Here is an 18,083-nt window from a genome sequence, read left to right as displayed (position 1 = left end):
CGGAAGACATTTTTCAATCTTACAGACGAAATCTGTCTTCACAAAGCTCAGATAATATTGCGTTGATTCACATATTGTATAAATGGACTAATTAGTTCCATACACTATTACTTTATGACAATTATATTTTGCTTTTGACATTGATTTTATTTTGGCTATGACGTAGACTTCATGATGGAAGAGTATAACGTAGAGAAAGCTCTACAATGTAGAGCTCACTCTACATTGTAGAGCTTTCTTCCACCCCTCAAATATTACATTTATGACAACAACAAAAAATATATCCATACTGTACATTTCCATACGTAACGATTTTAAACAATTCAACGTCGGTATGATCTTTTTTTCTTTCTACGCGCACCCGCCGAATATGAGGAATGGTACAATCCGGAAGTCAGGTTATTTTGCGGGAAGATTTGTCTATTTGGATTCGATTTTGTTTTCCAACATTAGTCGTTCAAACTCCAGGATGAGGTGAGATAAATTTATGAATGAGATATTATATTTGATTGCCAACACGCCCTCGTAAAGCTGCCAACGTTTTTTAATGTTTCAGCAGCGACGGCAATGGCTGTGGTTGTTTTGGCTCAACCCCGTAAAAAGATTCCCAACAAATGATGACTGCACTAGATATTTTTTTGCAGTTACCACTACTTATTTGTTTTCATCATCTGTTCAAATAAAATACATTTGATGGGTGGAATATTAATTTCGGGTTATAACGATTATTTAATTCAAATGCCACAAACGGGTAATACGTAAAACGGGATGTGACAAAAAAATTCAATAATTCATCACTCATTTTCTAATAACATATTAAAGTGCATTTAAATAGCTTTCAAATGACGACTAGATCATTGTTCTATGACAAATAATAAGGAAATAATGAAATATTTAATTTTCGAAATATGAGGGGATTTTCTGCACAGTTAAAACAATGAAAATCTGTGACCGAGTTCTTTATTACAGTTTAAATCATCATAACGTTCTGAATTTCTGGCATATCTTAACGGGTAATGTACCATTAGAAAGCTTTTTAAATTCTAAACAGGAACAGAAACACAAGAAAAGATTCAAAATATAAATGAACAAATATCAACGATCGAATGCAGGCAGATTTTCGTCAGAAATCAAAAATAGCTGTCACTGAATAATAGGAAAGAAAATTGGACATATATATGCTAATGCTTCTTTTTTCTTGAAACTTGGCAGTTATGGAGAAAAAAAATTCTACCACTTCTATGAGTTATAAAAATACAACTTACTCCCCTTTACAAACTGTAGTGTTAGCAAAAACAGCGTAAACTTCTATCCATTTTTTCCCCATTTCTCGTTGTCGTATTGCGAAATTTCAAGAACCAGCATGGAGGGAAACAATGTAATACGTCATAAAATGCATAGCTTGGAAAATCCCACCATAAACCATGACATACTTTACAAAAATGCAATGATATACCACTGCGAGTATAGAGTCCGCTCGGTTCACTGGACAGAAACAATCATGGTGGAATATAGCGAACTGTAGCGTACCTATATGGTGGAACTCTCATGTTCATTAGGCGCATATTTTGATTTTTCAGTGACACGAATCGTAACAGGTTTATTGTATGTTCTGCTATCTAACAGAAGAACATTTCATGGTTCTGGATTTCACTATCGTCTACATAACTCAGATGGTTCATCCTTTTATGACCATTGAGGTGAACTTGTATATCATATGTGGCACCCATCTCGAATATCGCTAATGTTTGACAATGGCTACTTTTCTCAACCCTGATTTTAGAATTTGAAATGATATGAATGAGAAGTACTGTAAACAAAGACAGTGATACCTCAGCTGACGAACTTAATTGCTTTCCAGAACGTGTGTGTAAGGCGAAAAGTGTGTATTCCAAACATTATTTTCCCGTAGGAAACCATTAAAATTTGAATAATCCGTTCCCATGTCCCCATAAAACATCATTTCCTTCTAAATAAGCCTTAAAACTACACAAAATATACTTTATTTTATGTATACTAATGTATAATAAAAATAATAATATAATGTACCTTGTTTCCACAGTACCAGAAAGGGCAGAGGAGTCACTGTTGCACCAGTTGGCAACAAGGTGAAATAGAAATACACCATCATACTCAGATGAAGCTGTTACTTAATTTTTTTTATGATGCAATAAAGTATTTTCCCCCCATGTTGGTGATCCAGACAACACCCACTCTGGATTCTGACAACCAATCGGCCATTGGTTGTGCCAGTTTCATCGAAGGGCTCCAGCAAAAAAGTGGTGAGTGTTCAAAAGGCAAATCCATGTCACTATTAACATTGTTTGTATCTTTCCACCATGTACAGCAGTGAAATCAAGAGAACAGTGTCCTAAACATATGGACCAAAGTCTAAGCATCCAGAGTCTGTACCAAATGAATAACAGGCTCATGATGCCATGTGTTGTCAAGGTGACCCTCTGACTAGCACTGCTATAGAAGATCAGAGCTCGTCACAGGTGACTCAGACAGCAAAAAATCAAGTGGGGAAGAACATCACACACAAAGTGAAAAAGATTGTCAAAACAAGGTAGGCTGCTGTGCTGTATGTCATGCATATTAGCATATTTTACAATAAAGCTGACTTTGACTTTTACTTTGAGGTACTGCCTTGTCAACTCATGATCACAAATCACGACGTCAATTGGAATTACACATTGATAATATACATTAACGTGCAACACAAAAACCAATGAAAAACAATGTTTGAGGTTGAGGAATAGAAATTTAAAGAAGGTGTGTTCGTTGGTGTGTTCGTTGTGAGAGGGATGACCAAAAAAGCCAGGGTTGCTCACAGATGATTTATTCCTAACAATTTGATCGAATACAGAATTCTGGGTCTCAGCTCCCTGACACAGAAAATACTCGTATGCCCCCAAATCAGTAAGAGAGACGAAAGAGAGTGAGAGTGAGACGCCCAGATTTAAAGTGTACCACATGCATATTCAAATTTGGCCCACACAAAGAAATCAAGTTCCCCATGAAAAATGTGGCCCTTCCTGGGATCTTGTTCATGTTTCTGTCACTTCCTTTCATCTGAGTTGTCCAGCGTTTGCCCATGTGGGCGTTTCACACTTCCTTTGTGTCTGCCAGCCGGCTCCCCTTCGATCTCCTGGCACCTGAAACATATGTCTCCAACCAACAATACCTCTTCGTTCTGTTATCTATATTTTACAAGCAAAGCAATATTTATACTGATTAAACTTAATACAGTAAAGTCTCGTTATATCGATATCGGATATATCGATAGTCCCGGTTATATCGATAGTCCCGGTTATATCGATACTATTTCTATGCACGCACGGAGAAAATTACATGCAAACAGGGTCGGATATATCGATAGTCCCGGTTATATCGATATTTTTTCGGACTCCCTTGAATATCGATATAACGAGACTTTACTGTATTTATCTTGAGCAATGTTTAATATGGCTAAATAAATGTATCTATTTCCTTCAACAGTCATTTTTTTTCATCATATTTGACAATAAAGCTGACTTTGACTTTGACTTTAAGGCCTGGGAAGAATGAGCTAACAAAGGTAGAAAAGAAAAGTGGTCCAGCCAACAGGATGCCAGCTGATTCACAGGTACTGTCAAAGAAGCTGTCATTTCCAAAAAGAATCTGATGTAACATGCTTTTGGTGCTGATTTAATTGAAAATTACATTTTCTGCACTGTGCTTTACTTGATGATGATGATGATGATGTACTTTGTGTCCACAGGAACAACCAGACGGAGACGCCCGCTACAAACAAGTCCTGTCCTTTCATGAAGACACAGATGAGGACACAAGCTGGGTACGCACTTATGCTTATACAGTGATACCTCAGCTTACGGATGCTTTACCTCACGAGCTTTTCGCCTCACAAACATTAAATTCGCGAGATACTAATCAAACCACACAGCGCCACTGTGGCTGGCGGACTAGTTTATGTCACCCCCTTTCTTTTAGTGCAGGCATGGTTTGTTATCAAGTGTACTTTTGCTATAATGCGAGCAAAAAAGACCCCACCACAGGCTAGTGTTAAGCCAAAGAGGACATAAGAGAAAATGACAGTCGAGCAGAAGATAATCGAAAAACACCACATGGTGTGCGTTTATGTGACTTAGCGTCCCAGTGCCCGTATGCTAATTCGACCATTGCTACCATCAATTGACAACTACCATCACAAAGGTCAATAAAACGACTTGATTATATAGTACAGTTTATTTCTTTCATTAAAATACAATATCACATTTATTATACATAAAATAAGGTATATTTTGTGTAGTTTTAAAGGACAACCGACGTCTCCGGACAAGTTGTGTCCATAAATTGTAAAATGGCTTCAAATGACTTCTACTGAGCGTATTTTAAAAAGATTCCAACACATATAGCTATATTTTACGTTTTAATACTGGTGCTGAATATTCAGGAAGTCTTGTTTTTGAGTTGGTGTCGAGTCCGTACGTGACGTCACTAAAGGAACGCCCCCTGACCGAAAAAAAAAGACACATTGTATCAGTCCTTCCATCACGTCAATGTATTTTGCTGTATTGTTTGGTCTGAAAACCTTGTGTTGCACCCAAAAGCCGCCAGAAGAGGGTGTCCAATATAAGACACTTTTTGCCTTACACACGCTTTCTGGGAACCAATTAAGTTCATGAGCTGAGGTATCACTGTGTCATTATTTCTGGGGTTTAGGTCATCTCATTGTATTCTTGTGCTTTATTTTGATTGAATTAGAACCCAACCCCAAAGAAAGCAAAAATAAAAAGTGTGGAAAGACCCTCCAAAAAGTTGTCAGCAGGTAAAGGGCCCATGACTTATTTATACTTTGCTGTTATTCAATTTAATTACACCTTTGTTTCAACTAATTGTTGGAAAATACATTTTGACTTCTGACTGGAATAGTGGCATACTGTTTAAATTAAACAAGAGGTACCGTATTTTCCGGTGTGTAAGGCGCACCGGAGTATAAGGCAAGGAATTATGTATTTTCAAACCGTTTCCATATATAAGGCGCACCGGACTATAAGCCGCAGGCTCACTTTTTGGGTGCGCCTTATACACCAGAAAATACAGTATTTAATTTTTTTTGTTATATTTAACTCATTCACTGTCACACGTGCCAACATGTGTCCACTCCAGTGCCAGGGTTTTTGTCATTGACACTTGAATTCCAGGACCCACACAATATTGAGTTTTGGGACTACATATTTTTTATATTCATCTTCATATCTTTATTGACACCCAAGCATGAAAAAAAACAAACCCGAACAAATTTGGGAATGATTCTGTCAAGATGATTGCGATTCTGATTCTAATGGGGCACTCTACGTCATATTTTCAATTCCCAAATAAATTCATGAATGGCAGTGAATGAGTTAAAATGTGTTCAGCTGCTATGCTATTTACTCACATGTACAAAATATTTCTAAAAAAATTTATATACTTGCCATGCCACTTATGGCCAAATGACAATCAACACTGTGTTTCTTTTTCAACTTTGTCCAGTTGTTTGAATGGTATTTAAGATTTATTTTCTATCTATTTGAGTTACTTCCGGGTTAAGAGATTATTAGCTAACTATTAGCTAGCTAGCTAGCTGGCTTTCCATCTAATTGAGTTACTTCAGGGTTGAGTGAACACTGGCGCGTGTGGCTGCCACTGCTGAACCACAGAAAAACTGATCCTGTGACTGTAAAGTGACCTTGAAAGTTTTGAAAAGCACTTAGAAATGAAATGAATTATTATTTGCGAGCTAGCTGGTTAGCTATCTATCTATCTAGCTATTAGCTATCTATTAGCTAGCGAGCTAGCTTTCTATCAGTTTGAGTTACTTTCGGGTTGAGTGAACGCTGGCGTGTGTGGCTGCCGCTTTCACCCACAGAAAAACTGATCCTGTGACTGTGAAGTGGCCATGAGAGTTTTGAAAGGCGCTTAGAAATGAAATGTATTATTATTATTAATTTATCATAGCTACAGTATGTCATGCATGTTTTCTTTCAAAAAAGCAGACAAGGCCCAAAAAGCTGAAAAGAAAAGGCCGAAAATATCCGGGGAAGCAACAGAGTTGGAAGTTGTGATGGAGGCCTTCCTATGTTTCTGTGATGAGTACAAGTACATTTCTAAAGCACATTCAAAATGAGCACTTTGGATCAACGTCTCCAACCCTTTAATGGCTATCGCACAGGTTTGTAAATAGCGTTTATGACCTATTTGCCGTTTCCTTCATAGGAATTCTGTGGAGTCTAATGCAGTCAAACAGTCCATTGATTGTTTCTCCAACAATGTCACGGAGCAACTACTGGAAAAGGTCAGTCGACGTTCTACCTGTTTTCGGAGAAAGCGAGAGAAGCTAGATGGGAATATCGTGTGTTGCCATCTCACAGTGCACAATTATGTGTCTGGTGTTGCAATTTTCTTTCAGATTGATACCCATAAGGAGATGAAGGTTCTGAAACGGGAAAACACCAAGGTAACCAGGATGGTTTTATCACGGAAATTCCACATTTCATTTTATTTCTTTAAGTGTGTGTAAGTTCACAGTCGTACAGGAATGGTCCATCGATGAAAAGGTTTCTTCAGCCATCATCTCTACTTCTTTGAAGGTGGCGGACGTTTCGCTTCCCATCCAAGAAGCTTCGTCAGCAAACTAAAGTCTTACTGGGAGTTTCGGCCCTATATATATATATCCCTACTGTCCCGACATGGCAATGCCAGATTCTGCTATGATAGGTCCTTGCTCTCAGGTTGGGGGGAGCAGAGGACTAATCCCTGCGGCTCCACTGATAGCCTCTATTGTCCTGACTGACGACTGGCCTGATTGCCCAATTGGCCCTGGTATCACCTCATCAGCATGACTAATCCCATGTTGCCTAAACAGTCTATTGTACGAATGATCCAAATTGAACCTCACCCCAGCATTACGGTCGAGGGATTTTATTTCTTTCTTTGCAATAACTTCGGGGAAAATTAATTTCTTACAGGATCACTTTGTGTCTGCTTAGTTTTTCCGCATGTGTGTTTCAGGTGTGCTCCATGATTCGTGCAAAGACACAGACACTTTTGGAAGCCAAGCATAAGCTAATGAAGTGAGGCATTTCTATCTACAGTACATTGTCCCATTCACCCCCCAACCCCACTACCATCCGTTCAAATAATCAACAAAATTCATTCTTAATAAATAACTCATTCACTGCCAGACGATGTGCAAAAATAATAAGAATAATAAGAATAATCAGGGATGAGAATTTTCCGCCGATCGGCGGATTTCCGACTTTTTTGGATTGGATTCGATTTGCCTTTATTAGTCTCGCAGTGGAGAAATTTACATTTCACAGCAGCAAAGTTATGAAAGAAATGAAAGTAGAAAAGCAAAACATAGGAGCTGCTGGAAAGGCAGCCACTCTCGCGGCGCCGTCTTGAAGTCAAAAGAACAACAAACAAATAACAAATAACATGACAACACAAAGACACAGAGAGACATTCATTCTTAAGCACTTTCTGTACCCTCTTTGTTACATAAAGCAATTCCAGATGAAAGAGGAGAGGATCAAAGCGTCTCTTCACCAGTGGATCAGGGACATCATGGTGGAATGTGCACGTCGACTACAAGCTAAATGTTGAAAGCAAACACGCAGCTGTAGCATCCATTGATGAAAAGAGATTGTCACATCTCCTGTCCCTCATAAATCTGCTTCAATTCCAACCCGTGACAGCTCCATACACGCATCGGCGCTGTGCGCTGACGCTCCCTCCTTCTTATCGTGGGCTCCTCAAGCCATGTATCCATCCAGCCGCAGACTGTGCAACAGCACCGACCTTTCCGCTGAACAAAGCTGGGCTGTGAAGATGCTGCCCATTACAAAAAAAACACAAAGGCCCCAGTGGTGTCCAGCGATGACAGTCGAATGGCACAGACATTCCTCCTATTCAAAAACAGTACTGGCATATTCATGTTGCCCTAAAAGGCGCAACCACTCAGCACAGTCTCTTCATTGATGAATGTCGTGGCCAAAAATGCTGAAAAACAATCCGTATCCGATTCCACACGACGCACAACAACACAAAGTGACAAAAGACAACACAAAAACAACACAAAAACAACAAAAAAAGGCTCAAGGCTCATGAGAGCACTTGCTGACGGCTGCCTACTCAGGCGCCATCTTGAACTCCTCCAAGACTAAAATTTCAGACCTTTTCAGACTAAAATGACCAGATGAAACTAAATATGAATTCTCGCTTTTTCGTTGTTCATTTCCTGTTTTGGCTTGTGTTGGCGGAAAGTGCAATTTTAATTCCATGATACTTACGCGGGTTGGCGGAAAGCGCCATTTTGATTTTTGTATAGAGAAAAGGTTCTAAGCTGACTTTTATTCCGAGGCCAGGAAGCTTGAGGGTTCTGCATCATCCGTGCTGTTCCCATATATATATATATATATATATATATATATATATATATATATATATATATATATATATATATATATATATATATATATATATATATATATATATATATATATATGTATATATATATATGTATATATATATATATTTCAGACATGCTTATATGCAGTTTCACACAGCCAATAATTGACTGAACTGGACAGTAACACTATATTATCCAATAGGGCAGAGAGACAAGAGAGCTCGCTGCAAAAGGAGAATTCTGACCTGAAAGTCAGATTGGAAGATCTGCAAAGAAGCCAGACTTTTCTCAAAGACATTCGACAACTCACCCAACTGTATCTGGATTATCGGACTGCGCATCCCAAAGAGAAAGAGATCGTATGAACACACACAATTGAACAGAGATGATAAGCTCCCACAGTGACAGATCGTCTTCTTTCTCTTCTTACTCTTCCAGTATGGTGCATCCAGTTTACCAGCTTTACTACAGGAGACCAAAAATATTCAGGAAGCACAGGACCTGCTGAGTCAGATGGGCTTCCATAAACTGAATCACGTGTTGTTGTAATTTCCAATAAATAGCTTTTTAATCAAAGCCCCAATTCACATTTTCATGGGTACGCATGTTTTTGGGTCACCTTGTATTTGCAAATGCCAAAATAGAAGATGTCCTTTCAAACTAGAGTGGTAGCATTAAGAATTTCAACAATAAAATGAACCTATTTGATTCATGGTACAATTGTATATGTGTGTGCGTTTTTTTTTTAAACTCAATAAAAACTTTGATGTTTCCAAAAGCCTTAGTTGTAACTTGTCATGACTTGCTTGTAATTGACTCTGTTGTCCAATGACGTGTCTCTTCAGTCCTACTTGTCCAATTGGATGTCTCTTCAGTCAAGGTGTTGGGGACACACATCGACGTCTAAAGGTTTTGGACAGATATCAAGTAACAAAAACATGGATGTGATTCTTGCCCCCCCCAAAAAGACTTAAACCATATGTACCTTGATGTTATTTGATGCTTTTTCCAAAAATGCATTTTATTTTAATTTCTTTTATGTTGTGCATTTCCATCCATCCATCTTCTGCCGCTTATCCGGGGTCGGGTCGTGGGGGCAGCAGCTTCAGTCGGGAAGCCCAGACTTCCCTCTCCCCAGCCACTTCTAGCTCCTCCTGGCGGATCCCGAGGCGTTCCTAGGCCAGCTGGGAGACATAGTCTCTCCAGCGTGTCCTGAGTCGTCCCCAGGGTCTCCTGCCAGTGGGGCATGCTCGGAACACCTCACTAGGGAGACGTCCTGGGGGCAATCAATCAGATGCCCGGGCCACCTCATCTGGCTCCTCTCTATGTGGAGGAGAAGTGGCTCGACTTTGAGCCCCTGCCCGATTACCAAGCTTCTCACCTTATCTCAAAGGGAGAGCCCGGACAACCTACGGAGAAAGCTCATTTCGGCCCCTTGCATCCGGGATGTCGTTCTTTCGGACACAACCCATAGCTCATGACCACAGATGAGGGTTGGGACGTAGATCGACCGGTAGATTGAGAGCTTTGCTTTTTGGCTCAGCTACTTCTTCACCACGACAGATCGGTACAAAGTCCGCATCACAGCAGACACCGATCCGCCTGTCGACCTCTCGCTTCCTCACACCCTTATTCGTGAACAAGACTCCCAAAATCTCCTCCCCGACCGGGAGAGGGAACTCCACCCTTTTCCGACTGAGAACCATTGTCTCAGATTTGGAGGTGCTGATACTCATTCCAGCCACTTTACATTCGGCTGCGAAACGCTCGAGAGAGAGTTGGAGAGCTCCGCTTGAAGGCCCCAACAGTACCACATCATCTGCAAAAAGCAGAGATGCTATACTGTGGCCACCAAAACGGAACCCTTCAATGCTTCGGCTGCGCCTAGAAATTCTGTCCATAAGGGTTATGAACAGAATTGATGACAAAGGGCAACCTTGGCGGAGCCCAACCCTCACTGGAAACGATTCCGAATTATTGCCGGCAATGCGAACCAGACTGACATCGGTCGTATAGGGACCGAACGGCCCGTATCAGACACTCCTGTACCCCATACTCCCGAAGCACCCTCCACAGAACTCCACGAGGGACACGGTCAAACACTTTCTCCAAGTCCACAAAGTATATGTAGACTGGTTGGGCGAATTTCCATGCACCCTCGAGGACCCTGCTAAGGGTATAGAGCTGGTCCACTGTTCCGCGGCCGGGACGAAACCCACACTGTTCCTCCTCAATCTGAGGCTGGACTTTCCGACGGACCCGCCCCTCTAGAACCCCTGAATAGACCTTTCCAGGGAGACTGAGGAGTGTGATCCCTCTGTAGTTGGAACACACCCTCCGGTCCCCCTTTTTAAAAAGGGGGGACCACTGTTGGTGTAATTCGCTATACGAACATCTTTAAACATCTCTTTGCATCGTTTTGTATTTCTTGGATGCGTTGGTTGTCCTTTAATGCTTTAGATTTAGTATTTCCGGCCCAAACACTCCCTCCAAATGCTCCTGGGCCGGCACCTCTGTCAATTTTTAGAACCCATTGCGGCCCGCGAGTCAAAAAATTTGCCCACCCCTGTCCTAGCTCCACATCTTATATAAACTCCTCCCTCCTCTTCCACGGATCTTGACCAGTCACGTGTGGCTTTAACCGAAAACTGGGGGCGGGGAATAGAGGACAAAAAAAGTCGGCTTATTTGCTTTTCGTATTAATAATGCTGTCATATCAACTAGTACAAAAATATAATAATTGAATAATAATAACAGCATAATGTGAAATGTAGCCACAAGGGGGCACACGCCAGTGTCTTATTGTGCCGGTCCCAAGCCCGGATAAATACAGAGGGTTGTGTCAGGAAGGGCATCTGACGTAAAAAAAATTGCCAAAACAAATATGCGAATCAAACCTATGAATCCCATACAGGATCGGTCGTGGCCCGGGTTAACAACGGCCGCCATTGGTACTGTTGACCTTCAGGGTGCCAGTGGAAAATGGACTACTGTTGGTCGAAGAAGGAGAGGAGCGAGGTGTGCCCAGAGGAAAACAGAGAAATGGAACGCCAAGAGTATAGAACTAAGAATAGGAACTTTGAATGTAGGAACAATGACAGGTAAAGGCCGAGAGCTGGTTGACATGATGCAGGGAAGGAAGGTAGACATACTGTGTGTCCAGGAGACCAGGTGGAAAGGGAGCAAGGCTAGAAGCTTAGGGTCAGGGTTGAAGTTGTTCTATCATGGTGTAGACAGAAAGAGAAATGGAGTTGGGGTTATCTTAAAAGAGGAGTTTGTTCGGAAAGTCTTAGATGTAAAAAGAGTATCAGATAGAATGATGAGTCTGAAGCTCGAAATTGAAGGTGTGATGTTCAATGTTGTTTGTGGGTATGCCCCACAAGTAAGATGTGACCCGGCGGAGAAGGAGAAATTTTGGTTGGACTTTGATGAAGTCATACAGAACATCCCGAGAAGTGAGAGGGTTGTAATTGGTGGAGACTTCAATGGGCATGTTGGCGCAGGAAACAAAGATGATGAGGAGATGATGGGCAGGTTTGGACTCCAGATGAGGAACGCTGAAGGACAGATGGTGGTTGACTTTGCTAAGAGAATGGAAATGGCTATTGTGAATACTTTCTTTCAGAAGAGACAGGAACATAGGGTGACCTATAAGAGTGGAGGCAGAAGTACACAGGTAGACTACATTTTGTGTCAACGGCGCCATCTAAAGGAAATCAGTGACTGCAAAGTCGTGGTTGGTGAGAGTGTAGCCAGACAGCATAGGTTGGTGGTGTGTAGGATGACGCTGGCAGTGAGGAAGATGAAGAAACCAAAGGCTGAAGTGAGGACAAAATGGTGGAAGTTGAAAAGGGAAGAGTGTTGCATGACATTTAGGAAGGAGGTAAGACAAGCACTGGGTGGGCAAGAGGTCCTTCCAGATGACTGGCAAACTACAGCGAACATAATCAGAGACACGGGTCGGAAAGTACTTGGTGTATCGAGTGGAAGAAAGGTAGATAAAGAGACTTGGTGGTGGAATGGGGAGATGCAGGAGTGTATACAGAGAAAGAGGTTAGCAAAGAAGAAGTGGGACAGTGAGAGGATGGACGAGAGTAGACAGCAGTACAAGGAGATGCAGCGCACGGTTAAAGTAAAGGTGGCAAAGGCCAAACAAGAGGCCTATGATGACTTATATGCTCGGCTGGACAGCAAGGAAGGTGAGACTGATCTTTACAGTCTGGCGAGACAGAAAGACAAAGATGGGAAGGACCTGCAGCAGGTTCGGGTAATAAAAGATAGAGATGGCAATGTATTAACAGGTGCCAGTTGTGTGATCGCAAGATGGAAAGAGTACTTGAAGAATTGATGAATGAGGAAAATGAGAAGGAACAAAGAGTAGAAGACGTGACTGTTGTGGACCAAGATGTAGCAAAAATTAGCAAGGATGAAGTGAGGAGGGCGCTGAAGGGGGGAAAGGCACTCGGGCCTGATGATTTACCAATCAAGGTATGGAAGTGTCTTGGAGAGGTGGCGGTGGTGTTCCTGACTGGGTTATTCAACAAGATCTTAGATGGTGAACAGATGCCTGAAGAATGGAGACGAAGTGTACTCGTGCCCATTTTTAAGAACAAATGAGATGTGGAGAGTTGTACTAATTACAGAGGAATAAAGTTGATGAGCCATACAATGAAACTCTGGGAAAGAGTAGTTCAAGCTAGACTAAGAGCAGAAGTGAACATTTGTGAGCAGCAGTATGGCTTCATGCCAAAAAAGTGTACGACAGATGCAGTGTTTGCTTTAAGAATGCTGATAGAGAAGTACAGAGAAGGTCAGAAGGAATTGCATTGTGTCTTTGTAGATCTGGAGAAAGCGTATGACAGGGTGCCCAGAGAAGAGCTGTGGCATTGCATGAGGAAGTCTGGAGTGACGGAAAAGTATGTCAGAGCGGTGCAAGACATGTATCATGACTGTAAGACAGGCGTGAGGTGTGCTGTCGGTATGACTGAGGAATTCAAGGTGGAGGTGGGACTCCACCAGGGGTCAACTCTGAGCCCCTTCTTGTTTGCTCTGGTGATGGACAGGCCGACAGACGATATTAGACAAGAATCTCTTTGGACCATGATGTTTGCATATGACATTGTGATCTGTAGCGAGAACAGGGAACAGGTGGCGGAGAAACTAGAGATGTGGAGATGTGCCCTGGAAAGGAGAGGAATGAAGATCAGTCGCAGCAAGACGGAATATATGTGTGTGAATGAGAGGGATCCAAGTGCAAGAGTGATGCTACAGGGAGAAGAGATAAAGAAGGTGGAGGATTTTAAGTACTTGGGGTTAACTGTCCAGAGCAATGGCGAGTGTGGAAAAGAGGTGAAGAAGCGTGTCCAGGCAGGCTGGAGCGGCTGGAGAAAAATGTCAGGTGTGATGTGTGATAGAAGGTTTTCAGCTAGGATGAAAGGAAAAGTGTATAAAACCGTGGTGAGACCAGCCATGATGTTTGGACTGGAGACAGTGCCACTGAAGAAAAGACAGGAAGCAGAGCTGGAGGTAGCAGAGCTGAAGATGTTGAGGTTTTCTTTGGGAGTGACCAGGTTGGATAGGATCAGGAATGAGTACATTAGAGGGACAACTCATGTCAGAGGCTTTGCAGAGAAAGTCAGAGAGGCCAGACTGAGATGGTTTGGACATGTCCAGAGGAGAGAGAGTGACTGTATCCGGAGAAGGATGCTGAGTCTTGAACTGCCAGGCAGGAGACCGAGAGGAAGACCGAAGAGGAGGTTTATGGATGTGGTCAAAGAGGACATGAAGGTAGCTGGTGTGAGAGAAGAGGATGCACAAAACCGGGGTAGATGGACGACATTGATTCGCTGTGGCGACCCCTGAGGGGAAAAGCCGAAAGGAAAAGAAGAAGAACAGCATAGTGCAGACATAGGCAAACTACGGCCCGCGGGCCACATACGGCCCGTTAGGCTTTTTAATCCGGCCCGCCGAGCTTGCCCAAATTATAGTAAAAACAGTGTCTGAAACTCATGACAAAAAGTTACCGGACAACAGGGCAGATAACTGAAAAGTTGCATGCCGCATTTTTCACAACTTGAAGCACAGTGAGACAACTAATCACATTAAAAAACATTGCCACAAAGTATAAAGTTTTTTTTTTAATCAAGAATGTACCTACTACAAATGCTACCTTGCTTAATTTACGGTAAATGTGCATGGCCGTAGATTTTGTTGCAGTAGTCGATTGTCATTGTGGCGCACAATGCAACGTTTGCATTGCTTCCTAGGAGCCACTAAGCCCCTTTCATAAGTCTCACGTACACTTTACAGTTACGGTTTAATGTAAATTTACGTTTTGTAGCGTCACATATGCTGTTAGCTTCTTTTGAATCTTTCTTCTGGGCTGAGGTTCTGTGCATCTATTTTGGAAAATGACATGCAATTGCACGACTTTATAACGTCTGTGTAAGCTCTCAGTCGTACAGGAGTGGTCCATCGATGAGAAGGTTTCTTCAGTCGTCATCTGTACAAAAGTGAAGGTTTCGGACGTTTCGCCTCCTATCCAAGAGGCTTCGTCAGCGAACTAAAGTCTGACTGGTCGTATCGGCCCCATTTATATATCCCTAATGTCCAGACCTGGTGGCGCCGGACACAGCTATGATAGGTCCCTACTCTCAGGTTGGGGGAGGCGCGGGACCCCCCCCTGTGGCCCCACTGATTGTTCCTACATTCCTGACTAACGATTGGCCTATTACACCCACTCCCCCCGGTATCACCTCATCAGCATAACGACCCTCATCAGCATTGCGAAAGTTGCCTAACCTGTTTTGCCTGAGCAGGCTATTGTATGAACGATCCAAATTGAACCTCACACCACCAGACCGGTTTAATGAAGGATTTTGTTGTTTTATAAGAATCGCCTCTTTTACCCCCCTTTCAAACCATCTATGTTCTTTCGCTAAGATTTTAACCTCATTGTCGTCAAATGAGTGGTTAGTAGCTTTTAGGTGCAAATGTACTGCCGATTGAGGCCCACTAGTATTATCCCTGCGATGTTGATAAAGTCTTTTTTTGAGAATTTGTTGAGTCTCCCCAATGTACTGCTCTTTACAATTTTCATTCTTACAATGTATGGAATAAACTACATTACTTTGTTTTTCATTTGGTAGCCTATCTTTTGGATGCACTAATTTTTGCCTTAACGTGTTTATCGGTTTGAAATAAGTAGGAATTTTATGTTGCCAAAGGACTCTTTGTAATTTTTCAGAAACTCCTGCAATGTACGGTACTGCTACTCCTCTCCTTTTAGAATCTTGAGAATTATTGGTTTCGTTCGCTATTCTTTTTTTCTGACATTTGTTGAATGACCACTGAGGGTACCCACAGTTAGTGAGTGCTCGACTTTATAACGCTTGCGAAAGTCCGGAAGAAAGAAGCAGGCTTCTGATTGGCTGCCGTGCCGAGTATGCAAATTTCAACTGCAGGTAGCCTACGTTTGTGTGCTCGGCGACGGTACACGTGGATTGTTTGCGCGTGAAGGCGAGGGCGTCAGTGAGGAGTTTGTTGAGCGCGCGGTCAGGACAAACCATCTATGATTTGGCGGAATTTAACACAAGTAGGTATTATTGAGCTTGAATATTTCGTTGTGTAATAATGTTTTGAATGTTGAAAGTGATTCCATTTTTCAATAAATGTTGATTTCTTTAACTTTGCCCCTTCAATCAAAACTTATTAAAAACAGACGCAATCTTCATAAATCACAGTGCATAGGTTATTTTAATCTATATCCATTTCCTCCTACAAGTATCTGCGAAATAATATGTAAACGCCATATCTTGCATATTCCTTGAGACAAATTTATTAACTGATCAGGGATATTTTTCACATCTGAAAGACAGTTAATACATTGGGTTGTAGTGTTCTTACTGTGCTTGTACACACTACATTTAAAGGACAACCGGCACCATTTTTTGTTTTTGTTTCCCACTGACATCAGAAAAACGTTTTATAGCATCTAAAATACCCAAATCAGGCAGGCTGATATTTTTAGTGAAATGAAAAACACCAATAAAAATGACTTCAAAATGAATCCGGAAATGGCCAGTTTCAGAAGGTCCCACCCCCTTGTTCGTGACGTCACGCCAAGACGTCTTGCCTTGCTCGAGAATCAAAACAATGGCTTCAGATTCGGAGAAGATGTTTTCTTGTTCTTGTTCTTCTGAAGAGGAAAGCATAAATGTTTGCAATTGATTCTAGGAGTCCTCCCATATCAATTCGAGCCATCAATGACAGCAATGTAGCACCCAGAAAAAGCAGAAGATTGCGCCCAAGCTCCGTTGGAAATGGGCTGATTTGTCAGCTGGGAATTTGTGTCAGCGAATATCAAATAGTTGTCTTGGTGCAGCACACAACGATTCACCATGGCGTTATTTATGTGTTTTCCTTCTAATTTCGCCATCAACACGGATCAACACGAAGTTTTCAGACTAAACAAAGTACCTAAAATGCATTGTGTGTCGCTTTCTCGGTCAGGGGCGGTCCAAACGTGACGTCACATGGGGACCGTCATCAACTCGAAAACAAGACTTCATGAATATTCAGCGCAAGTCTTAAAACGTAAACTATAGCTATATGCTGTGGAATTGCTCAGTCAAAGTCATTTGAAGTGATTTTACAAATTATGGACATAACTTGTCCGGAGGCGTCGATTGTCCTTTAATGCTTTAGGTTTAGTATATCCGGCCCAAACACTCCCTCCAAATGCTCCTGGCCCGGCCTCTCTGTCAAATTTTAGAACCCAATGAGGCCCGCGAGTCAAAAAGTTTGCCCACCCCTGGCATAGTGTGATAACATTTATCCACCAGTCTACCCTAACCCCCCATCCATCCCCCTTCTCCTCGCTGCTACGTGTCTGTAATTCTCCCCTCCCACCTCTACCACGGATATCGACCAATCACATGCGGCTTTGACCAAAGACTGGGGGCGGGGAATAGAGGACAAAAAAAGTCGACTCCCATTTCCGGCTCCTTGTTAGGAACCAGCTCTCTTTGTTCACTTCAGCGAGCGGCTCGTTTGCTAACGACACATCATTACTACCTCGTCGTGATGGGAATTCTGGCTCTGTTCAGAGAGCCGGTTCTTTTGGCTCGGATCACTAAAAATAATCGGCTCTTTTGGCTCCCAAATGGCTCCTCAGTTTTTTGTTGCTTAAATTATTTAACTACGAAAAGTCATGTGAAATTATGTGAAAACGAATTAGTCATGTAAAAAATACAGTATATCGAATATTTTTATTTATATGGCTTGATTTATATGTGCACAGAGAGCACCCACTAACTTTGATTTTCCCTGTGGTTACTCTGGTTTGATTATCAGCTGTGACTAATTTGCTTTTTATATTAATAATGCTGTCATAGTAAAAAAATAGTTATTGAATAATAATAACAGCATAATGTAATAACATTTGTCCACCTGTTTACCCTAAATCACCCTCCCTCCTCTACGTCTGTGTAAGCTCTCAGTCGTACAGGAGTGGTCCATCGATGAGAAGGTTTCTTCAGCCGTCATCTGTACAAAAGTGAAGGTTTCGGACGTTTCGCCTCCTACCCAAGAGGCTTCGTCAGCGAACTAAAGTCTGACTGGTCGT

The 18,083-nt window shown here is 41.9% G+C and overlaps 1 protein-coding gene across 3 annotated transcripts; it reads left to right on the top strand.

Annotated features, from left to right (window-relative positions):
* The first annotated feature begins 189 nt into the window (after positions 1 to 189).
* On the top strand, positions 190 to 9,217 carry cenpu (centromere protein U). Of its 3 annotated transcripts, none has more exons than XM_088991079.1 (13): positions 216 to 474; positions 2,063 to 2,108; positions 2,204 to 2,282; positions 2,452 to 2,569; positions 3,556 to 3,628; positions 3,764 to 3,838; positions 4,768 to 4,831; positions 6,039 to 6,144; positions 6,262 to 6,340; positions 6,455 to 6,502; positions 7,057 to 7,118; positions 8,661 to 8,817; positions 8,897 to 9,217. In XM_088991079.1, exons 1-13 carry the CDS (start codon positions 263 to 265, stop codon positions 9,005 to 9,007), a joined length of 1,230 nt encoding a protein of 409 aa, XP_088847205.1. In that variant the 5' UTR covers positions 216 to 262; the 3' UTR covers positions 9,008 to 9,217. The 3 variants fall into 3 exon arrangements, with proteins under 3 accessions (XP_088847207.1, XP_088847205.1, XP_088847206.1); XM_088991080.1 differs by having other exon boundaries at positions 227 to 474; positions 6,042 to 6,144; positions 8,897 to 9,216; XM_088991081.1 differs by lacking the exons at positions 8,661 to 8,817; positions 8,897 to 9,217 and adding an exon at positions 7,555 to 8,442 and having other exon boundaries at positions 190 to 474.
* The last annotated feature ends 8,866 nt before the right edge of the window (positions 9,218 to 18,083 follow it).

The sequence above is a fragment of the Hippocampus bargibanti genome, linkage group LG02 (genome assembly GCF_051943395.1).
Source record: "Hippocampus bargibanti isolate YZ-2025 linkage group LG02, ASM5194339v1, whole genome shotgun sequence".
Taxonomy (NCBI): Eukaryota; Metazoa; Chordata; class Actinopteri; order Syngnathiformes; family Syngnathidae; genus Hippocampus; species Hippocampus bargibanti.
This window is presented reverse-complemented; position numbering and strand designations above follow the sequence as displayed.

Bases quoted from the DNA above. Each gene is read 5' to 3' on its own strand.
- cenpu (XM_088991079.1), top strand. From the start codon at position 263: ATGACAACAACAAAAAATATATCCATACTGTACATTTCCATACGTAAC. The intron at 2,283-2,451 runs GTGAGTGTTCAA...TGTGTTGTCAAG, and splicing joins AGGGCTCCAGCAAAAAAGTG to GTGACCCTCTGACTAGCACT. The intron at 6,341-6,454 runs GTCAGTCGACGT...ATTTTCTTTCAG, and splicing joins CGGAGCAACTACTGGAAAAG to ATTGATACCCATAAGGAGAT.